General features: G+C 60.6%; 3 protein-coding genes across 6 annotated transcripts in view; 1 reads left to right on the plus strand and 2 right to left on the minus strand.

The window, feature by feature from the left end:
* TAOK1 (TAO kinase 1) overlaps positions 1–9,156 on the plus strand; it is a 68,083-nt gene extending 58,927 nt beyond the window's left edge. Inside the window, exon 20 of the mRNA XM_082068848.1 lies at positions 1,255–9,156. Within this exon, the coding sequence (XP_081924974.1) occupies positions 1,255–1,716 (462 nt within the window). The 3' untranslated portion in view covers positions 1,717–9,156. The remainder of the gene's footprint in view (positions 1–1,254) is intronic.
* A 1,319-nt stretch (positions 9,157–10,475) lies between these two features.
* Positions 10,476–12,931, minus strand: ABHD15 (abhydrolase domain containing 15). Its single transcript, XM_082068853.1, has 2 exons — positions 11,967–12,931; positions 10,476–10,955 (listed from the first exon to the last, which is right to left on the minus strand). Exons 1-2 carry the CDS (start codon positions 12,791–12,793, stop codon positions 10,478–10,480), a joined length of 1,305 nt encoding a protein of 434 aa, XP_081924979.1. The 5' UTR covers positions 12,794–12,931; the 3' UTR covers positions 10,476–10,477.
* A 118-nt stretch (positions 12,932–13,049) lies between these two features.
* Positions 13,050–21,717, minus strand: GIT1 (GIT ArfGAP 1). Of its 4 annotated transcripts, XM_082068849.1 has the most exons (22): positions 21,562–21,716; positions 18,436–18,569; positions 18,240–18,352; positions 18,055–18,160; positions 17,886–17,972; positions 17,641–17,771; positions 17,467–17,561; positions 17,344–17,386; positions 17,110–17,136; positions 16,766–16,814; positions 16,612–16,684; positions 15,883–15,980; positions 15,693–15,804; positions 15,488–15,615; positions 15,266–15,418; positions 14,959–15,186; positions 14,801–14,854; positions 14,455–14,541; positions 14,280–14,353; positions 14,013–14,195; positions 13,811–13,874; positions 13,050–13,726 (listed from the first exon to the last, which is right to left on the minus strand). In XM_082068849.1, the coding sequence occupies exons 1-22, from the start codon at positions 21,611–21,613 to the stop codon at positions 13,514–13,516; spliced, it is 2,304 nt and encodes a 767-aa protein (XP_081924975.1). In that variant the 5' UTR covers positions 21,614–21,716; the 3' UTR covers positions 13,050–13,513. The 4 variants fall into 4 exon arrangements, with proteins under 4 accessions (XP_081924975.1, XP_081924977.1, XP_081924976.1 ...); XM_082068851.1 differs by lacking the exon at positions 14,801–14,854 and having other exon boundaries at positions 21,562–21,717; XM_082068850.1 differs by lacking the exon at positions 17,110–17,136.
* Positions 21,718–22,463: the final 746 nt, after the last annotated feature.

Here is a 22,463-nt window from a genome sequence, read left to right on the forward strand (position 1 = left end):
CTTTCGGGGGGGAGCAAGGCTGCTCTGCGGAGAGAGTCGGTGTCACTCAGTGCTGAGAAACAGGCAAGTGGGTAAGGCTGTTTCTGAAAGCCCCAAATGGCTCAGGAGATGACTCACGCTGGAGCAGATTGTTTCCTAAATTCCAGATGAAATCATGGTGCTTATTCCCTGACTAAGACAAGAGCGTTTACAAGTACAGCACTCTGCCCAGTACCTTCAGCACAGACCAAGATAACACCTCTTGGCCGCAGTGCTGCTGGCAGCAGGGGAGATGCCACTGAGCTATGATAAAAGTCTTGGCTGCTGCTTTTTACCCATTTGGTCTTTTTCACCGAGGCCAAAAGTAGATTTTTCAGTGCTGGCAAGAAGATAATGGAGTGATTCTTTGGTTCTCCACCTGACTGATTTCAATAGAAAAGGCTTTCAGCCCTGTCTGAGAGGTGTCAGGAGGCTGTAGTCCCATGTTTCTGTTCTTAGAGAGCTGATCCAGTGCCCCTACGACAGTACCATTGGAAACTGATTTGGAACAGAGTTATGGGCAAGAAATTGGAGTTGCCAGCTTGCATATCATCTAGCTAATAGTCTGCCCCACAGTTCAAACATCACTGCCTGCTTCTGTCAGCCACACCCACTGGAGAAAATTTCGGGGTAATGAAACATGAAAAAACAATTTAGGAAAGGGGTAGATAAGAGGTGATAAGCGTGAGCTAAGAAAATCTGACCAGTGAACGTTGGAGAGGAAACTGAATGTGAGCTCATACATTGAATCCTGGAGAAAAACAGCAGTTGTCATCATCAGGTTCAGCTATAAACAGTGCAGGTCACATTAAACTGTGCTGGCAGGTATTTGACTTGATGGGCACTGTGCTTGGCTGTGTCTGAAGGTGCTTTTCCAGCAGGCTTCTATGGAAGCTGTAGACTTTACTACATCAATTAACCCATGTCAAGCTGTTACTATCACTGCAAACTTTGGATTTGTGTCCCTAAAACTTCTGTGTTCACCAGGGAACGGGGACCAAGCCCCTCCAACTGGTGTTCACCATGCTTTGGCATGTGCAGGTCTGTGGGACTTACCCTTTTGTGTTGAGAACAGATTGTGTGTCAGTGGGCATCTGATATAGATCCAGTCTCATGTAGAAATGTGGGGAGGAGGTTCCGTGTGCGCTTGCTGTTACAGGTCCTTTGGAGACTGGAGGCCGTGCCTGTAAAGGAGTCGTGCTGCTACACACTGTCTCTTCTTTTTTTCCTTCCCAGATTGAGGAGGAGATGCTGGCGTTGCAGAACGAGCGTACCGAACGGATACGAAGCCTGCTGGAGCGTCAAGCTCGCGAGATCGAAGCCTTTGACTCAGAGAGCATGAGGCTAGGTTTTAGTAATATGGTTCTTTCTAATCTCTCCCCCGAGGCGTTCAGCCACAGCTACCCGGGAGCTTCTGGCTGGTCCCACAATCCTACTGGGGGTGCAGGACCTCACTGGGGTCATCCCATGGGTGGCCCACCGCAAGCTTGGGGCCATCCAATGCAAGGTGGACCCCAGCCATGGGGTCACCCCTCGGGGCCCATGCAGGGGGTGCCTCGAAGTAGTGCTATAGGGGTCCGCAACAGCCCCCAGGCTCTGAGGCGGACAGCTTCTGGGGGACGGACGGAACAGGGCATGAGCAGGAGCACAAGTGTTACTTCACAAATATCCAATGGTTCACACATGTCTTATACATAACTTAAACAATAACTGAGGGTGGCAATTCCACTGGAGCTGTCTGCCTACAGAAACTGCCTACAGACACCAGCCCAGCAGCCTCCTCAGTGCGGTGCTGACGTGTGGAAGCTGGGTGCACATGGAATATTGTATTCATTTTGTAAAGCATTACGTTTTGTGTTTACTAACTGGGATGTCATAGTATTTGGCTGCAGGGTTTGGGGGGGTGGTTTTTTGTTGTGTTTGTTTTTGGTTTTTTTTTTTTTTTTTTTTTTTTTTTTTTTCATTTTTACTTTTTGGAGGGGTCTTGGGAGGGCGTCTGAGAAATATATGCAATTAGAAGAGTTGGCTGGTGGTCGTCACACTGACAGGACAAAAGGGGCTCAGACTGCCCTCGTCACGCCATCCGTAGGAAGTCTGAGGGAGAACCGAGACCTCCTCCCATGTCCATAAATTTCGAACTGCCACCCTGCAAAAACCAGGCGAGCTGCCTTTAAACCAACATCCAGGGGAGGAACAGCTGGATCTTCTGTTCCGTTTTTATTTTGTCATGAAATTGGATACATTTCTAGGGTATTGCCTCTGCCAGGAGGCGTTTTCAAAGACTCATAGGTGAGGAAGAAGGGTGAGAAGAGAGGCCAAGAGACCCCAGGGCTCAGCAGGGCCCTTCTACCCAAGTGCCCGCTCCGTGTGGTGTCAGAAGTGACGTTCTCTCAGAAGGCACTGGTCAGCTTCCCGAGAAGCGTGTGGGTGAACGTGTCTGGAGGGAACAGGCTAGAAATGTTCAAAATTATGATTCCTGCTTTGGCACTCCCTGACTGTGCTGCTGGTAGCTCAGACGAGGTTGGGCAGAGGAGCGTAAATAATGCACTTGTACAGCTAATACTGTGACATCTCATCTTAGCTAAGCATCAGGATAATTCTTGGAGCCCAGCGTAGTCCTTTTTGCTCCATTCAGAAATGTTTAGACTTTCAGCCAATCAATCTCAAATGCCAGAGGTATTTTGAAGGATGCCATAGTCACAAAATGCCATTGATCGGGTTTTTCATTATCACACTACATCCACCAATTTATTACCTTTTTGGCTTGTTGCAATTTCCTGTTTACATGTAGAGTGTAGCCAACTGTTTAAATGTTTAGTTGCCACAGTGTACCAGGAGGAGCTGAGCCAATGACTTTCCCAGCTGATGACTAACCCACATCACCACTGTAGATCTGGCTGCATGTGAGGCTCCTTTTTTTATTACTTTTGTTGCTGCAATACTTCACAGCTTTTACAGTCCCTCGAGATGCTGTGGTATTTTGGCAGCATATCACGCTGAACCGTGCGAGAAGGCACTACTTCCAGAGGCTCCTTGGAGCTGCTGTACTACTGAAAGGAAGCAAAGGAGGTTGTGAAATCCAGACGGCGATAAAGGGGTCAGGGAGTTTGGTTAACCGAATGACTTTGTGGCATCGTGTCATCCCTTAGTGCTGGGAACCGGAGATGTCCCCACGTGCCGGGTCGGGCTGGGGCTGAGGAAGGAGCAGGTAGATGAAGTTTGGCTTGAGGCAAAGATTTCCATCTTGGGGACTGACCAGCCAGGGTTCTTTGTAAATGTTTTTCCTTGCACACTAATCATCTTGAAGAAAACACTAGCTGCTAACTCTAGGATTTGCCTTTAATATGTTTATAGGGCTCAAAAGCAAGGTTTTCCGAATGTGTTTGTCCATGTGACATATTTATATAGTAAATAGTGTCTCGCTGCTGTTCAGTACTCTCAACGGGGCGACGTTCTTTCGTTAGCTCAATTAACATCCACTCCCAGTCCTTAACTCTCTGCCAGTGTCCAGTGAATCCAACTGGGGTTTCTAGCGTCTTGACGTAGCATATCACTCTAATCAAAGATGGAAACTACCAAAATACATTCGAGTAGCCCCTTAGGAAGGAGCTTTGTAGTACTAACAGTTGACGGAAGCCTGGGGTGAGGTGGTGGTCCCATGGAGGTGACTCTGGTTGTCCCCCCCTGGGGCAAGTGGTGACCGTGAATTATCCTGTCCTTTCTTCTGCTATGTTTTCATGTGGAATTGGATGTTTTAGGGTCATTCTTTTGCATTGCAGTGTTGTTGGAATGCAGCGAAACTGATTTAGGAAAGGTACCTGTATTTTCCTTGGGGTTAGAAAGACAAAAACGAAAGGAAGGGCCAAAATTGTGTTCGTATTGGGATTTACCGTGAGCGTGGAGGGTGCGCCCAGAGCTCGGTGCTGACACAGCGTTTTGAAGTTCAGCTCCTCTATCACAAACAGCAGCATTGGGGACAGGCTATACCTGCAAGTTCAGTGGGTTCATTCTTTTGCTTCTGTTACGGTTTGAATTTGGTCAAAGTCTCTGGCTTAAATTGAGCTACTTCAACAGAATTCTCTCAACCCATCTCTTTGTGTAATGTCGAGCATGACTGAATGCTGAATCCAAATGATGGCTATCCCATATTGGCTTTTTTGTATTCAAAAAGAATTGTGTAGTAACCATTTTTACATGTATATCATGTGCAGACCTGGACTATTCCAACAAGTTAATATTTTAATTAAAATAGTTTGCAAAAACTGATTCAGATCAACTGGTCTAAATGTGTGTGTCCCTGTGTGTATGTGGGGGAAGGAAAGCTGTCCCGAACAAGCCTGATTTCCAGAGAAAACACCCCATTACATAGCCAGAGGGACTCGGGGTCAGGCTGTGCCTTGGAGGTATGTGAGGAGGCCCTTGGTGTTGAGAATTTTAATGTATCTCAGGTGTATTTCTGAGATACATTAACAACTACAGGCCGGAGAGACGCAAACACTCTCTGAATCAGTTTGCAAACTCTGTTTTTAAAAGTAAGACCAATTACTCCATATTGTCTATAGCAGTCATGTCCTAACCCTCATTTTAAAAATACTGTAAATCGTGGAAACTACTCCAGTACCTCAGCAAAGACGTTGTTACATCTCTTACGTTCATATTTCACACTGGGGAAGCTCGTCTGTACGGACTGCTTTGCAAACTTTATTGCGGTATTTTCATCAGCTTAACCCCCTGAAATCTGTTACTCTGTGGTTGTTTTTCTTTCCCCTTTGCAAAGACCTAAAGTTCTGATGTAGTTTAGCCCACAGATGAAAATAAGAGGAGCCAGCATTTTCACCTTTTTCTGATTCGAATTTCTTTTGGATTTTATTTAACCAAACCCAGTGGAAGGGGCTGCGTTCTCCTTGTTCTCCATAGTCCCAGGGAGGCAGCGCCACCTCTCCCGTCCCTGTCGAGCGTTTCGTGCTCTGTCCCTTGGACGCGGCGCCGAAATGGAGACCCCGGCTCCGTTTCACCTGCGCTTGCCCTGAGCTCCCAAGGGGTTGAAGGATTGAATGTGGTACGATACCGAGCTTCCCACAGAAAATCCCTCCGTATCCCGCCCCAGAAGAGCGCGGGTTGCACACCTGGGGGTGCAGCCTGGGGATACGGGGGCGATGCTGTAAATTAACCCTCCACCCCCAGGGAAAAGGCACTAGAGGCTGCCCTGTCCCCGTGACCCTGCTTACGTGCCATTTCTTGAGAGGCAATAAATTGTATTGTACCACTGTCTACCATTACTCCGTTGAATACGCACATCTCTCTGGATATATATATATGGTATCTCATTTGTATATGTTTATATACTCGGTATGTGTGTGTGGGTATACGCGCACACACACACCACGCTGTGCATTTCTGTCAGGGCGCTTCAGTTCTGCTGTTCTTTAGCGCTCCTGTTCGTCAGCAAAAGCAACCTCTGCGGCAGGGCACGTACGTCTGCGCGAGGCTGAGCTCAGCCTAAAGCCATCGCTTTAAATCCTGCCCTGCTAATTGTAGCTTGCTCGTTGTGGGGCACGGGAGGGCAGGCCGGGTGTGCTGTGGAGGACACCAGAGAGCTCCCAGAGGGTACCAGAAAGTCAGAAGACAGCGGAGAAGAAAGCAAGATGGTATAGGGATAGGAAGGGAGTTGAGGGATGCCGGGGAGGGCGCTGAGCGCCGGGTCCCTGGCTGTGAAAGATCACAAGCCCGGCACCGTCTTGGCACTCTGCACCGGCACTCACTTCTGGCATTCCTGAGTTGAAGCCGCCGCTGACTCTGAACGCTGTCTACCCTTGTGCGCCTCTGATAACTAGGGCAGGGTGTGTGGAGGGTCAGAAGAGAAGCTAAATTGGAAGATTTAAAATAAATGTGTGTGTGTACAACATATATGTATGTATATGCACACAGAGGGACGGTTTTGGTCTGCTCTTCTTTGTTCTGCTCAGGCAAGTGTGTTTTGCTATTCAAGTCCGCGACGCAGAGGACGGCCTTGTTCTCCTGGGCGCTTGCTCTGCATTTCTAGTGGATCTTGTCCTGGTCCTTCCTCATAGTGGAGGAACCAGCGCTGTGCTGGACACCACACGCTTCTGGAGCTGTGAAGACCCTTCTAAACCTTCTCCTTTGCCCTCTGCAGACCCCATCTTAGTGAGACATCTGCCGGTTTGGGCGATAAATGGTTCTTGCATGTGTCAAGTCACCCAACTGTGACATTTACCCCCCGGGGAAGCCCGGCCAGCTCAGCAACACACGAACCATGGGGCTCGCTTCTTTGTGCTACCAGACAAATTTGGAGGCAATTTTCCCCCGTCCCTTTTGGAAGGTCTCTTGTGAGCTTTTTAGGTGAGGCTGGGGTTTGGCTGGGACGTCCTTACCCTTTCGCAGTGACTGGTGTCATCTTGAGCCGTGGGGCAGAGAGCCCGGAGCCCGTGCCAGAGATGGAGGAGCAGTGGATGCTCAGGCAGGGACAACAGTCAGTGTCCCTCTGCTGTGTTTGCTTCAGTTTGCACTTTTATGAGTCGGTTGAGCCGGAGTCTGTTGAGAAACACATGTGAGGCGCTTTGGGGGGTTGTGGGTAGCTGTTTACAGCCAAAAAAAAAGCAGCTGATAGATGTAGTGGTCATAGCAAACATCACCCCACCAGGGAGCGATGGCAGCAGATAACCCCGGTTCCTCTTGCACAATGAGGTTCAGGCAGCTGCGTCCCTGCCCTGCCCACGCTTTGCTGGGGGAGGAAAGGCCATTGTCAGCTAGAGAGGGACTTAGGAAATCGGATTTGCTGGCAAACAAGCACCTTAACCACCGAGCTATGGGTCCCGATACTTGCACTTCACCTGAAGGCTCTTTTTGTGGGGGGAGAAGGCGGTTTGGTACGTGACTGTTGGCTTTGCACCCGTCTGGCGTCCTCAGAACATCCCAAAGCCATGTCGTAGGAAAACTAATTACAGCCTCAGCATCGGTTCCCTCTCTCCTTGCTTTCTCTGAGTGCACACACTGAGTCCAGGAACCAGGAGGAGCGAGTGTTGCCCCCACGATGTGAACAAACGTGGGGGGGATCGTCCCCCCCACCTCACCCCTCCGGTCCCCTGCCCCGCTCCCCACCCCTGAGTACGGGTACCTCAGAACATGCACAGTTTGAATTTTCACTGACAATTAGTTTAATTATTGTGAGTGAAAAGCATTGTAATTACCTGTAAATATGTAGTTAACAAATTGACCTAGTTTCTGTATTTTTTAAGTTTTTGTACTAAAATTTCTAGATACAGTATGTGCCAGCTAGCAAAAAGCTACTGTAATTGCCAGTCGTAGTTCCGCATGCGTCTGATCCCCGAGACTTGTCCAAGTGATGCTGTGAGGAATTGTGCTTCGGTACCGTGAGCTGGGGAGGTGCCGCAGGGGCGCTGGGGGCACCGGATTTCGGCTCCCAGCCCCCGGCCGCGTTTTCGTCGTGTGTCGCCTCCTCCCCGTGGGCAGCGCGAGGGACGAGCGGCGCTCAGCTCCCCTGGAGCCGAACTCAACGGGAGCCGAGTTCAGGTTCCTCGCTGCAGTTTAGTACCGGCTTACGACTATGTTTTTCAACCTCTCTTGAAATGATCTCTTTTCCCCTTCCGGCTGCTTTTGTCTTAAACCCGAGTTCATCTAAGCCTACTAGAGGAAAAAAAAAAAAGAAATATGACTTTCATTTGAGATTGTTGCCTGCTTTTAGTGCCAGGATCGCGCATTTCTATGGCAACTCTGAGCTCAGCAGAGCTCAGCGATCAGCGCGGGGTTGTTAACAACCTGAAGCACGGCTCCGGCAAAGCCCGACTGCGGATGCCGAGGGTGACGTTTTGGGTGCGAGGGTCGGGGTGTCGCTGCCCCCGGCCTGCCCTGCGCTCCCAGGGTTGAAGGACGGACCTGTGCTCCGTGTCTTGTGGCAGAGGCGAGTCCTGAATATCTGCTGAGCGTCCCGGGAAGGCGCGAGCGGAGCGTGGGCGCCGCGCTCTCCGGGGCCGCGTGTCCCGGGGCTCGTAGGGGACGGGAGCTTGTGAGGATTCCAGGATCAGAGAAGGTGAAGCGTTTGTGTGCGTACGGGTTTGGCTTCTGGCAAGCAAACCACCCCCTTCCTTTCTTCAGCTTTTCTTCCCTCCTCGCCCCCCGCGGCTCTTCCCCCTGCTTGCTTGGAACAGGAACATTTTTTTACCTGCCTAGAGACAGCTAAAAGATACAGGGGGGGAGCAGCCCTGATGTAAATAATTAACGTTACAAAGTGAAGTGTGTATAACATAAAAGGCTACAGCCCTTTGGTGACTTGTAAATGCTCGAGGAGGTGGTTGTGGTGAGAGGGGAGGGACAGGGGACCTGCCCGGGGCTCTGAGCCACCTGCCCCATGGACGGGTCGGGAAGGGGGGACCCCTGTGTACCCCCATGTGCCCCCCGGTACCTTCGCCGCGGGAACCCCCTTGGTTTAGTGGATGGGAAGGTAGCGTAACGTGTGTGATACGGATAGGAGAGCTGTGTGAGGTGTGTATAGTGTACATTTTTTACAAATAGCTTGCTTGTATTGTGAAGATTTTAAAGACAAACTTGAGAATTCTAGCCTAACTATTAACACAAGTTTTAACATCAGTTACCCCACTGGGTTCAGAGCCTCTTGAATGTATATTCCTTTTTGTAACCTAAATGACCTATTCTTCTACCAGTCAGCCAGACATCCTATTTATATTTTTAATTTTATATATATATTACTTTCCATTTGTTTTCATTATTTCCAGCATGTTTCTGGGTTTGGTTTTTGTTTGTTTGGGGGTTTTGTTTTGTTTCTTTTTGCACAAGCATTGTGTGAAGTCAAGGAACTGGGAACTCAAACCTGGGGTTTTCCAACCTGTTCTCCCCTCCCTTCCTCTCCTCCGCCCCCGTGGTTTGGGTTTGTTTCTAATCCGCCAACAGTTTGGGGTTTTCTGGGCTGGGATGCAGTGGGTGGGTGGAGGGGATGCCTATTTTCCATTTGCAGCTTCTGTGCAAACGCCAGCTCTTTTGCCAGTCAACTAAAGAAACGCTTCACTTGCTGGTTGCTTAAAAAAAAAAAAAAAAAAACAAAAGAAAAAAAAAGAAAAAAAGGTAAAAAAAACAATATAAAAATTTAAAAATGTAACCTTATCAGTGGGACGTAGCCCATGGCGGGAGGAGGGGAAGTGCACACCTGTAGCCACACAACTCGAGCTTTGGCTGCGAAACAAAAGCGAAGCTTTTCTGGCGAGCGGGTCGGAGGATTTGGCCGGACACCGGCCCTGCGCTCGGGCTCGCTCGGACCCCCGGTGCCCGTTGTTGGGGTCCAGGTGCCCATCGCTGGGGTCCAGGTGCCTGTTGCTGGGATCTGGGTGCCCATCGCTGGGGTCCGGGTGCCCATCGTTGGGATCCGGGTGCCCATCACTGGGGTCCGGGTGCCCGTCGTTGGGTTCCGGGTGCCCATCGCTGGTGTCCAGGTGCCCATCATTGGGGTCTGGTTGCCCATTGCTGTGTTCCGGGTGCCCATCGCTGGGATCTGGGTGCCCATTGCTGGTTTCCAGGTGCCCATCGTTGGGTTCTGGGTGCCCATCACTGGTGTCCAGGTGCCCATCATTGGGGTCTGGTTGCCCATTGCTGGGTTCCGGGTGCCCGTCGTTGGGTTCTGGGTGCCTGTCGTTGGGTTCCGGGTGCCCATCGCTGGGGTCCGGGTGCCCGTCATTGGGGTGGGTGCCCATCGCTGGGGTCCGCGCACCCGAGAGCTGCCTGCTGATGGCTGGAAAGCTGCTGCTGCTTTTCCTCTCCTCCTCCTCCTCTTCCTCCCCCTCTCCCTGCAGAGGTCCAGCTCCCCAACAAGAGCTCGCCCAGCGCCGTCAGCTCTGGGGCATCATCCAGACAAAGCAAAGCCCGGCGGCCGCTGTGCCACAGGGCGTTAGGTAGAGAAACAAACAAAACCACAAAAAACCCACACATATCTGCTGTTTTACTATGAACACTGGTCTGAGGTTTCCAGGCCCAGCACCATGGTGATGGGCCGTGAAGGATTTAACCAGGGGAATTAAACTCCTTCCTGCTTCTGTGTCTGGTAGCACCAGCTGGTATGAGTGAATCTACAGGTGTGCGTTTTCCTTCTTGTAGAAAATGCCACGAGCACTAACTGGTAAGGATTAATGTACAGTATATTGTCAGTATTCTGGTATTCTTCTGGTTCAACATACATTATAGCTCATATATAACCTGTATTAATTGTATAGATTGTGCATTTAAAGCTGTTACCAAGTTGTCAGAAAATAAGAGAAGAGAAAACAAAAAAAAATAAGGTCATATGTAATATTTTGTTTGTAAGTATCCTTTGTATCATAGCAAAGGAAATGTTAAAAAAAAAAAAATCAACTGTAATAAAGTAATTTTAGTACACGGAGTGTCTGCCTGCCCCTCTGAGCCCCCCGGCACCGGGCTACCGGGTGTACGACCTCTGCCAGGTGAAGACGGGGGGCTCGACGGCGGGACCCCCCGACCCGCGGGGCCGCGGCGGCCCCTTCCTCCTCTCCTCCGCCCGCAGGAACTCGGCCATGGCCTTGAAATACTCCAGCACGACCTCGTGTCCCCAGCAGCGTCCCTGTCCCTGCCGGGGGAAGCCGCAGTGTCCCCCCCGGCGGGTGAGCAGCAGGAAGAAGTAGGGGCTGCTGCGGAAGAGCTCGGTGGGGAGGCTGCGGGCCGGGGGGCCGCGCACGGGGTCGTCGGCGCTGCAGAGGCACAGCACCGGCACGGCCGCCTCGTCGGCGTCGCGCAGGGGCTCGTTGCGCTCCCAGTAGGTGTCCCAGCTGGTGGGGCGGCTCCTGGTCCGGCAGAAGAGCGTCTCCTCCAGCTCCCGCAGCGAGCGGCTGCCCAGCAGCCTGTCCACGTCCAGCGCCTCGGACAGGGACCCCGCGTACCTGCGGGATGGGGCGGCTGCCATGGGGACGCGGACACCCTAAGTGACCGCCGTGGGGGGGGCCTCGAGCCCCCTGCAGCTGGGTTGGGGGTCCCAGCGCCTTGCTGGGGATGCTGGGGGGGTCCCTGCAGCGCAACCTGTGCCAGCCCAGGCGCCATGGCAACGGGAGGCAGCCAGCGCTCGGCTCTGTTGCCGTGACAGCGGCATTTGCAATGGGTATCGGGAAATGGGGGGGGACACCCTGCTGCCCACCCTCCCCACTGCCACCTGGCCAGCAGAATTTCCCCCCCCACCACACTGCGTCCCTGTAGTAAACACTGCGCCGGGCTGCACGCCCCGGGCGCTGCTGAGGCTCGAGCTGGTGCCTGTTTGCACCGAAGTTTTGGGGGGTTATCTGCTGTTTTTCTGGACCTCATTTGTCCACAAGTGGGGCCCCCAGATCAGCACTGCCTGGGGAGGTGCCGCTTGCTCAAGGTCTTGGCACAGGGCGGTTTGTGTCCCGTCCCAGCCCACGCTGGCGCTTGGCCCACTCCAGTGCAGCTGTTTTGGGCAATGGGGACACAGCGCATGGAGGGGAAGGTGGGGGGGCAGCTGCCACAGCCCCCTGCCAGGCTGGGGGTTGGGCATGGACGCCCCTCGGCCCCCACAGGGCAGACACCTGGGGTTGGGTGCTGGCGCCAAGCAGTGGGGCAAAGGGGGTGGCCAACCCTGCTCAGTTCCCTTTGCCGGGCTCCAGAGCAGCACCGGGGCTTTGCCAACCCACCCGTCTCCCAGCCGGGGACCCCGAGATGCTGCCCCAGCCCCGGCGGTGGCCGCGCCGGCCCTGCAGCAGCTGGCTCATTGCTGGTGTTCATTAACCAGCGCGTTTTGCTGCTCTCAGCACCTCTGCCCCCGTGCTGCGCTCCCGGTGCTGCCAGCGGCACCCCTTGCAAACACCCACCCCGGGGGATGACCGAGGGACTCCCGGGGCACCCCTCCCCAGCCCCCCCCATGCCCAAGGGTCCCCACTAACCTGCTGAGACCCTGCTTGAGGTGCAGAAGCAGCGGCCACTCGTAGAGCCAGGGCAGCCCAGCCTCGAACCAGTCCCGGCCGCTGAAGACGGGGGAGAGGCAAGCGGCGGCGGCCAGGCGGCTGGAGGAGCCGCTCTCCCCCAGGTAGGCGAGCAGCAGCCCCGAGCCCGAGCCCTCGCTGACGGCCAGCAGCGGGGCCGCGGGGTGCCGGCAGCGCAGGTACGTCACCGCCTCCCGCAGGTCCCTGGGGTCCCCGAAGGGCTGGAACCGGGGGGTGGTGAGGGGGCAGCCGTTGTGCCCCCGGCGGTTGAAGATGACGGGGACGAAGCCCCGCTCCAGCGCCCGCAGCCCCAGCTGCAGCAGCGCCCCGGTCACCTTCCCAGCGGCGTTGGGGATGAGCAGCAGCACAGGGCTGGAGTCCCCCGCGCCAGCACCCGCGGTTCCCCACGGCCCCACCAGCCAGTCCAGGGCCACCAGCCCGGTGTCGGGCAGCTGCAGGAGCTCCCGAGCCAGCGCCGGCTCCGGCTCAGGTGGCTGCAGGAGCTGCCGCAGCATCTGGAGCCGTGGCCAGCGCGGCCACGACCAGCGGCCTCCCCGCAGCACCGCCGACCGCCCCAAGCTCCGCACCAGGTGCTGGGCCAGCGCCGAGGGCTTGCACAGCAGTCGGCAGCGCCACAAGCCGTCCTTGGCGATGAGGGGGATCCCCTCCTCTTCCTCCTCACCCCAGGCTCCAGGCACCTCCAGCCTTCCTGCCCAAAGGCACCAGGCCAGGAGGCCCAGGCCAGCGAGCCCCACAGCCACAGCCACCAAACCCTCGAGGGACACCATGGGGCAGCGGCTCCCGGTGCTCGGCAGTTCCCAGAGCGATGGCGGGGCTGTGCTGGGGAAGCCCGGCCCCGGGGCTGGGCGAGCGGCGGGGCTGTGACGGGGACAGCGTGACCAGCGCTGGGGCCAAGGGGACTGGGTGAAACGGGAGGAACATGTGGCCAAGTCCTGCCTGGGGCCGGGGGGGGGGGAACCCCCTCCAGCCACGCCCCAAGGGGGGGCCAGGACCCCCCCATTGCCGCAGGAGCCGGGGCCCGTGCAATGCTCACACCTTTATTGATACAAATGTACAAGGACACATCTTACAGTAGGGAGCGCAGCCCCGGGGTTGGGGGGCAGGACGCCCAGGGAGGGCTCCCATGGGCGCCCCAGTCCAGTGTAATGCTGCAGGGGGCCCCAGGGGTACCGGCCGCCCAGCGAGGGGCGTTGTGGGGAGGCGGAGGGTACACGGCCACCGCCGCCACGGACAGCTACACAGGCTATGTACAGGATAAGTTAGGCGCGTGCCACAGGGCGGGCAGGGGTCTGTACAGGGGGACGTGGGCACCCACCCCGCAGGCTGAGCACCAGCTCCTCGGCAACATGGGGGGGACAAAGGGGCTCGCCCCACACCTCAGCTCCCCATGGGCTAAAGGCCACTTGCAGCCACGCTCCGGGTGCTGGAGGGGAGGGAGAAACGGAGGGCGCGGGGCCGGGGAGGGGCGGGGGGACGCGGGTCAGTGCTCACTGCTTCTTCTCACGGGTGGTGATGGTGACCAGCTGCTTGGCGGCCTTGGCGATGTCGTAGGCACACTGGATGACCTGCTGGGTCAGGAGCTGGTAGTCCACGGCGGCGCCCGGCTCGGGGGGCACGGTCTTGCGGCACTCGCTCTGCAGCCGGTAGGCGCTGGCATTGAGCAGCCGCAGGGAGCTCCGCACCGTCTCCAGCGCCGGTTTCTGCAGCGGGGCAGAGAAGCGGCGTCAGGATGTGTGTCAAGGGGGCATTGACGGTGCCTGGTAGGGACCACGCACCCCTCCTACCTTGGGGAAGAGCGACGCCATCTCCGTCACAGCCGAGTGGATCTTCTCCGAGCAGGGCACAAAGCTGGGGACAAGCAGAGGGGGTGAGCGTGGGGGTAGGTGATGGCTCCCAACCATGGGGTGGCAGGGATGGCCCCATGTGAACGCAGCCGCTGGGATCAGGGGGGTCCAGAAGGACCCTGTGGCTGTGCCCCAGCCCCACCTGTCGTGCTTGGACTCCTGCGCTGCCCGCAGCAGCTCCTGGATGTTCTTGGTGACCTGCTCCGTTTTGAGGATGACGTCCTCGGTGCTGGGCAGCCCAGCGTCCAGCTCCCCGTCCAGCGGGTCCAGCTCGTGCGGGAAATCCTCGTCCTTGCTCAGCTCCACAAACCGCTTCCCCTCCATGCTGCAGGGACCCACCAGGCCCTTGGGCTCAGCGCCACCCCCGTGTCCCCATGTCCCCAGCGCAGTCCTCAGCCCTGGCACTCACCTGATCAGGGCCTCACCCGCCTGTGTGTTGTCGTAGTCGCTGTCGGTGCCGCTGCCGTGCCGGTCCAGCTTGCTCTGGAGGGAAAAGGAGCAGCGTCAGGCCCTGCAGAGCTGTGTCCACATGCAGGGCTGGGGTCCCCCCACCCCAGAATCTTCCCCCAGCCCCGGTACGTCACCATGTGCCGGGCACCATCAGGCGGGCAGGAGAGCAGCGGGGAGGATGGGGGAAAGGGCACCGAGGAGGCAGACGGACCTTTCCGGATCTGGAAGGGGGAAGAGAGGGGAAGCGGGTGCTCAACAGGGTGTGGAAGGGTCCGGAGCCAACTCTGATGACGTGCAGGGGAGGACGAGCACAGGGGACACCACCGCCCTGCATGCAGGAACATCCTGTGGCCACCGTCCCACGGGGAGGTCCCCAGCCTGACCCGGGGGGTGCAGGGCAATGGGGGGATGGGATGGCCCAGGAAAGCGCAGAGGCCACCATGTCCCATGCAGGAGCCGCCCCCACTGCGGCCCCCTTACCCGGTACACGCTGGCCGGGATGTGCATGGAGTACAGAGCCTCGTCCTCCACCTCCTGGTGACACACGAAAGGTTACGGCCCCATGGGGATGGACCCCAGCACCCTGGGGGGCTGCTGCACCCCAAAAAACGCCCACCCGCCCACCCCAGCACACTCACACCGGTGCCGAAGGGCTGCAGCCGCGTCACCAGCTCCTCCACCGGCTGCCCGAAGGGTTTCAGCGCCGAGCCCGGCTCATACATGGAGAAGGCCTGGCGGTCCCGGCGGTGCGGGGGGGCCGTGCCCGGGGGGTGTCCGTGCTCCGGCCGCTCGCTGGGGGCCGGGGTTGGGTGCGCGGGGCCCGTCTGCTGCCGGATCTGCGTGTTCTCTGCCTGCAGCTTGTGGATCTGCAGTGGTGGAGGGGTAAGGAGGCATCAGCGGGAAGGGGGGACACGCCAAGGGGGGCCCCGCCGGCCTCGCACCCACCTCGCGCTGCAGCCGGCGCAGCTCATCGCTCAGGCTGTTGTTCACCTTCATCAGCTGCTGCACCTTGGCCTCGGAGGCGGCCAGAGCTTTCTTCACCTCCAGGTACTCCTGCAGCGTGATGGGGCCGTCCGACAGGTCCGAGGAATCCATGCTCTGTGCGGAGAGGGACTCAGCACCAGGATCCCAGAGCTGGGGGGTGCAGGGTGGGGGTCCGGGGCTCACCCTGGCACGGTTGTTGCGGGAAGCGTTGCGCAGCAGCTCCTGGTCCGTGTCCTCGTCGGAGGCAACGCTGTCGTAGTCGTGCTGGTCGTCCAGGTCACTCTGGCTCCGCAGTGAGTAGTCGAGGGCGTCTGGGGGAGGGCAGAGGGGTGCTGAGCACAGGGCAGGGGGGATGCTTGGCCCCCCCTCACTGCCCCCCATCTCTCACCTGTGGGGCTCAGCAGACTCTTCCCTTGCTGCCGGCGCTTGGCTTCCCCGAGGATGTCGATGAGCAAGGTGGCAAACTCCCTGGCGTTGAACCTGGCCAGCTTCTGACGGCCCTGGGAAGGCGGAGGGGAAAGGGGGTGAGCAGGGCTCTGGGTGCAAGGCGGGGGATCCCATCCCGGCTGGAGGGTCACCTGGTTGCGCGTGGCCGAGTACTCGGGGTTGACCGGGAGGAAGGGGACAGCGCTGCGCTCCGTCACCAGCGTGCTGTGGTTCTGCGTCGTCAGCCAGACTGCGGGCAGGCACAGCTGTCAGAGCCCGGGGGGCTGCAGGGGCCGGACCCCCCGGGAGGGAAGGGGTTGCAGGGCCTGGGGCCGCAGCGGAGCCGGCAGGACGCAGGCGCGGGCGCGGGGCCAACCTGCCGGGGCTGGGAGCGGAGCCCAACCCGGCTGACGGGAATCGCCTCCCCCGGCCGCCCCGCGGGGCTGGGATCCCCCCTGCGCCCCCCGACCGGGACCCCTCACTCCTCGCCCTTTGGGGCACCAGCCCTGTGCCCCCCCAGCCCGTGCGCAGAGGGTTTGGCGTGCCTATCAGCGCCAACCCTGCCATGGAAATGAGGTGTCCCCCACCCCGCCACCCCCCAGCCAAGGGCACCCCTCTGGGCTAAGCCCCTGTCCCTGGGGGGTCCCAGCACCCACCTCCAGCAGCACCCCAGCCCCGGCTCCCAGCGGTGGTCCCTCACGCCGAGAAAAGCTCCTCGGCCAGAGGAATGAGGAAGGAGGGGCCTGCGGTCCCAGCGGACACGGATCCAGATTGGGGGGGAGCTCCGGGCTCAGCCACGGCCCCGCTGGCTGCTCCTCCCCGCGCCGGGACGCCCAACCCAGCCCCAGCCCTGGGGGGCTGCACCCGCGCCCCCCGCTCACCTGCGTCGTTCTCCCTGCGGTCCACCTCATCATACACATCCATGGCCAGCTCCTCGAACAGACGGTTGCTGAGCTGCAGCGGGATGGGAGACGGCGTCAGGCAGGATGGGGGGAGCGGATGGGACCCCCTCAGCCCTGCCCGGCCCCCACTCACCGCCTGCAGCTTCTTCTTGGCTGCCTTGGCCAACTCCGAGAGGTCCAGGCTGGGGGGGCACAGGGAGGCAGGAGACACAAAGTGGGGGTTAATCCCAGCCCATCTCCACTGAATCGGTCCCCAGCTGCACCCCACCATGACAGGGACCCCTCCCCGGGCATGGGGGGCTTCACCAAATAGGGCTGGCAGGCAGGCACAGGGGGACGAGGTGGCAGGGGGAGAGCAGGACCCCCCTCCCCGGGTGCCCCCGGGTGCCAGGCTGGGCTGAGCGGCCAGGGCTGCAGGGGGGGCCCGCGCCGGCGGCACGGGGGTGCCCCCGGAGCCGAGAGCCGAGCGGACAATACCTCTGTGCCATGCACTTTGGGCGCACCCTGCGCTCCGGAGAAGGCAGCGGAGGGAAGAACAGGACAAAGGTGGATGTTAAACACCTGGGCACGTGGAACCCCCCCCCACCCGACCCCCTGGGGATTCTCCAGCGCCGGTCACAGGGAGGTGACCAGGGTCCCCCCCTCGGCCCAGCGGGGACACTTCGGGGGACACGGGACAGGGCAGCGGGGCCGCGGGTGCCGGGCATTCACCTGTCGGCCATCTGCGGGATGATGTAGTGCCCGTTCTTGTGGTCTGCACAAAGAGAGGGGTGGTGAGCAGGGCCCTGCGCCCCCCCGGGGCTGAGCCCACACCCTGGGGACCCCCCCACTCACCCGGCTTCCTGCCGCAGAGGTAAAAGGCCAGTCGGTCGGTCAGCTCGTACTGACACTCCACCAGCCGCTCCGCCAGCTCGTGCTGGGCTGCCTGCCTGTGAGAGGACAGGCAGGGGTGATGCCCATCCTGGGGGGGGTGCAGGCAGGGGTGACCCCCCCCTTTCCCACCCTCACCTGGCATAGTCGATGGGGGTCCGGCCGTTCACATCGGGTGCCCCAGGGTCGGCGCCGTAGACCACCAGCAGCTCTGCCTGCAGGATCTGGCCCGCCTTGGCAGCCACGTGCAGTGGTGTGGTGCCCTTCTCCTGCGGGCACGGGCGGGCTCAGCCCCACAGCCTGCCCACGGGACAGGGCTCTGGGACCCCCCCCCAAGCCCAGCTCTGTCCCCAGGGACCCCTATGATCCCCACCGGCGCTCACCGGGTGGAAGAAGTTGGCCTGGGCGCCCAGCGAGAGCAGACGCAAGCAGGTCTCCAGGTTGCCCGTCCGCACACTCGAGTGCAATTGCTGAGGAAGGGAGAGGTGGGTAACTGGGGGGTCCGTCCCCACCACCAGTGGGGGTTCCATGCACCCCTATCCCACACCCCACCTTGCTGAGGTCCTTGGCAGTGACACCATCGTCATCCCGGCAGGGCAGCTTGTGGACAAAGGCCAGCATCTGGTACTTGGCGCGGATGAACTCCGACTTGGTGGGGCTGGTGGGGATGGCAGGGGGTGAGGAGGGGGCGCCCGACCAGCACAGACTCCCCTCCCCACGCCACGGGGGGCACTTACTGCACTTTGTCCTGGGGGTTTGCCTTCCGGCGCCCACTCTGCACCTGGGCTGGATCCAGCAGTGAGTGCTCCCAAATGGAGTTTGCCCCATTGCTTGCCAAGGTGTGCACCATCTGTGGGGGGCAGGCGGGGTCTGGTGGGTGTTGGGGGTCCCTGTGTGTCCCCTCCCCTGTGTCCCCATGGGGTCAGCACCCACCTGGAGCAGGGTGGCAGGCCAGGGGCTGTGGCGAAGGTGCTTGACGATGGAGATGTGGCGGCCCAGGCTGCGATGGACGCTGCAGCACTCGTCACAGATGAGCACCCCGCGGTTGATGGAGGCCCAGCCGGGGTCTATGGGGTGGCATGGGGGTGTCACCGGCTGTCCCCGCTGCTGCGGCCCCCTCCCCACACAGTCCCCTCCCCATCCACTCCGCTGCTGCCGGGGGGTGGGGGGGATGCGTTGCCATAGCAACCATTTCCCTGGCGATGGCGAGGGGCTCAGCCCATCGCCAGGGGAAACCCACAGGTTTCCCATAGCAACCAGGCACCAGCCAAAAGCGGGGGGCAGGATTTGGCCTCCCCCACCAGGAGGGCGGCCGGTGGCAGGGATGATGCCAGCCCCGTGGCAGCACATTCTGAGCAGGGCACCATGACCTGCTGCAGCACTCGTCGAGGCCGCGCACCCCCTGAGCCCCCCGCTGGGCATTCGGGGGGCTCCCGGATGGGGTCAGCGCGACCCCAGTGGGTGGGCACCCCAGCCCGTGGCTTCCCATGTCTGCTGGTCACCAGCTCTGCAGTCTCGGCACCCAGCCCAGGCCGGCCCCACAGGGCACCCCGGCTCTCAGGGCAGGTGTCACAGCCCCCCCACGCTGCCATACCCCCCCAGCCCCGGCTGCCGGCCCCAGCCCGACCGACTGGAGCCCTTTGTGTCCCTGCCGGGAACAAAGGGCCGTTTGAGCGGCCACGCCGGCCCCGTGCTGGCACTGGCCCCGTCACCCACAGGGGCCCCGCTCCCAGCTGGGTGGTAGCCCCCAAAACCAGCACCCCAAAATGGGTCCTGGGGCTGGTCCAGTGTGGGTCCAGCCCCGCGGGGTGGCTGTGGGGCTGCAACTGTCCCCAGCTGCACTGAGGACAGGATGTGGGGTCCCCCACTGGGTCACAGCCCCCTCCCATGACACACAGCCAGGCACAGGGTGATGATGCCAAACCCTCCCCGGGCACTGCAGGGGAGCCCTGCCAGCCTCTGCCCAGCCCCACCACCCCTTGCTTCTGTAGGTCCTACACAAACACCATGCTGCCCCACGGGAGTGGGGAGCCCCGAGCCCGGAGGGGCAGAGCCCAAGGTGGTGGCAGCACTGGCCGGCCGTGATGGCTCCGAGGGGGCGACGGTGGCCCCACGACCCCGCAGAGGAAGGTGTGTGGGCGGCCAGGCCTCCCCCTGCTTCCTTCCTCCCCACGGGCTCCCAGCCCACCCCCCTCCCCAAGCCCCCCACAGAGCCCTGGGGACCCTGTTTTGGGTGTCACTCAGCCCTCAAGTGCTGCAGTGCCCCAGGGCTGAGGTGGGGTGGCTGGGGGGAGTGGTGGCCCCCCCAGCCTGGCAGCCCGGCACACACAGATGGCAGAGCCTTGGCAGCCGGCGCGGCGGCATCTGTGCCTTCGCGTCCGCTGCCCACGGAGGCCGCCGGGAACAGGACGCTCTGCGCGGGGGGAGCGGGTCGGCAAGGCTGCCTGTGGCCCCGCAACCAGGCGGATCTGGGGTACCCCCCGGGCAGCACCCCGTCCCGCTGCAGGGGCAGCTGGGATGCAGCGGGATGCAGGTGGACAAGGTGGTGGCTCTGGGATGGGGACACCTCAAACCCTGGGAGGATCCTGGAGCCCAAGGGAGCTCTCGCCACCTCCGTCCTTTCGCTGGGATGCAGGGTGATGCCAGGACCCCCTGCACTCGTCCCCATACTGGTGATGGGAGGGCTGGAGCTGGCTGGTGACCCCGCACAAGGCCAGTGGAGCGGGATCAAGCCAAGGGTGCCCGGGCAGAGGGGCCAGGGCACCCCACCGGCACCCCACCACGCCAAGCCAGCCAGTGCATCCCTGGTGACGGCAAAGAGTGCTGCCGGCATGGTAGGAAACGGCCTCTGGACTTTATAACTCATTTCCTCACATGGCTGCCGGGTGATAAGAGATTGGAAGAAACTGGTTTCCATTTTCCCCGCCCTGGCCGGGAGCCTCGGCACCGCCCCGGGCACCCCTGCACCCACCAGCACGGGGGACGCACCCGGAGGCAGGGCAGCCCCGCGCCCACGCGTGCCGCTGTCTTTCCTGGCAGGATCCGGCCCTTGGCACGTGGCCGGAATAATTTCGGCACAGCCTTGGCCCACGGGCAGCTTTTTGGGGCCGGCTTGGAGCAAGCCTTGCTGCTGGGCCCCGTTCATTCATCGCCATGGGGTTGCTCAGGCTGGTTTAGGGGTCCTGCCCTGCTGTGGACAAAGTTTGGGGGTCCAGCTCCACCGTGACACCCACAGGCTCATATCTGGCGTGGGGCCTGCAGGCACTGGCACTGCCAGGGACGGGAATCATCTTGCCCAGGCTCAGGCTCTGGCTTGCAGCACGCTGCTGCACCGCCGAGCCCACGTCGCGCCAGCATGGGTGCTGGCAGCGGGGTGCTGGGGTCGCAGGAGGGTGTCCCCCCTCCATCCTGCCATTTGCAGGGTCCTCGGTGCTGCTGCCACCGACCGGCACATCCCCAGTCTGCACCAGCAGCCCCCACGCTGAAGGGTGCGAGGGCTGTGGGTGGTGCATGGGGGGCGTTGGGGGCACACTGGGTGCACCAGGGCGGCACTGAGGTGGGCAACGAGGCTTGCCAGGGTCACATTTGGGGTGTACTGGCAGGATCCTGGGGGGGAAAAGGGGTGCACCAAGGAGGCCCCGGGGGGTGTGCACTGGGGGCACATCAGGGGGTTCCTGGGGGCAGAGCAGGGAACTCAGCGGGGATCCCTGGGGTGTGCACCGCAGAGTGGACTCAGCGCGGGGATCCTGTGGTGCACCAGGGGGTGCAAAGAGACCGGTGCAGGAGATGCAAAAGGGGTTCCTGGGAGCACAGCGCGGGGGCTGCACCCCGGGGTGCAGAGGGGGTTCATGGGGATACAATGGGGTGCACCACGGGGTGCAGCGGAGGGTGCCGCGGCCGTACCGGGGGGCACAAGGCAAAGCTGCCGGGCAGGCTCCGGGGGGCAGCACGAGGTGTGATGGGCCCCTTCGGAGGGGCGCAGGAACCTGGCGGGGGGATGGGCCGTAGCGGGGACGTACCGGGGGGTCCGGGGCCGGTGCCGGGGGGGGCGGCCCTTACCTGGGGCGCTGCAGTCGGCGCACACCTCCGCCCGCGGCGCCTTCCGGGACATCCTCAGCGGCGAGGCGGGCCCGGGCCCGGGCCTCTGCGCCAGCGTGGGGCGGCGGCGCCCCCGGACCCGCCGGGGGGAGCGGGGGGCCGGGCGGCGGGGCGGGGCGGGGGCGGCGGGGGCCCGGGGCCGCGGCGCGCCGGGGGCTGCCGGCTGCTCCCAGCGCCCGGCGGCTCCGCAGGAAGCGGCGCAGGCCCGGCCCCGGCGGAGGAGGGGCCGCACCGCCCCCGCCCCGCCACCGGCAGCACCGCCGCGACCGCCCCGCACCGGCACCGGCACCGCCCCGCCCCGCGCCGGCACCGCACCCGCACCGCACCCGCACCGCGCCGCTCCCGCGCCAACACCTGCATCCGCACCCACGGCAGCACCCGCCCCCAGCACAGCCTGCTCCTGCGCCCGGTCCTGCTCCCGCGCCCAGCCATGGACAGAGCCTGGTCCCGGTCCCAGTCCCGGTTCTGGGTATCCGCCCCCGGTTCTGGTTCCAACGCTCAGCACGCCCTGCCTGGTGCTGCACAACCCAGCCTGCTCCTGGGCATCTCCCTGGTCCAGCTCCCGAGCATCCCCTTGATCCTGCTCCTGGTCCTGCTCCTGAATATCCCCTAGTCCTGGTTTGGGGCATGCGCCTGTTCCTGGGTACCCCCTGGTCCTGATCGCAGCCCCAGTCCAGGACAACGCACTGGGGATTAGTGGGGTGGGTTATAGCCTCCTTGGGGTGTTCAGCAAGGGATTTTGGGATGCCTGGAGGGAGTGGGACCCATTTGGGGTCTGTTTCCCTCTCTGGGATCCCACAAGGGCTTGCAGCAGCTGGGGACACCCCAGTGTCACCATAGGGGCCCTGCAGGCAACTGTGGAA

This window comes from Streptopelia decaocto (assembly GCF_964273445.1).
Source record: "Streptopelia decaocto genome assembly, chromosome: 18".
Classification (NCBI taxonomy): Eukaryota; Metazoa; Chordata; class Aves; order Columbiformes; family Columbidae; genus Streptopelia; species Streptopelia decaocto.

Bases quoted from the DNA above. Each gene is read 5' to 3' on its own strand.
- ABHD15 (XM_082068853.1), bottom strand. From the start codon at position 12,793: ATGGTGTCCCTCGAGGGTTTGGTGGCTGTGGCTGTGGGGCTCGCTGGC. The intron at 10,956-11,966 runs GTTAGTGGGGAC...CCCATCCCGCAG, and splicing joins CTCAAGCAGGGTCTCAGCAG to GTACGCGGGGTCCCTGTCCG.
- GIT1 (XM_082068849.1), bottom strand. From the start codon at position 21,613: ATGTCCCGGAAGGCGCCGCGGGCGGAGGTGTGCGCCGACTGCAGCGCC. The intron at 18,161-18,239 runs GTAAGTGCCCCC...CATCCCCACCAG, and splicing joins AACCCCCAGGACAAAGTGCA to CCCCACCAAGTCGGAGTTCA. The intron at 17,137-17,343 runs GTGAATGCCCGG...TCCGGAGCGCAG, and splicing joins ATCCCGCAGATGGCCGACAG to GGTGCGCCCAAAGTGCATGG.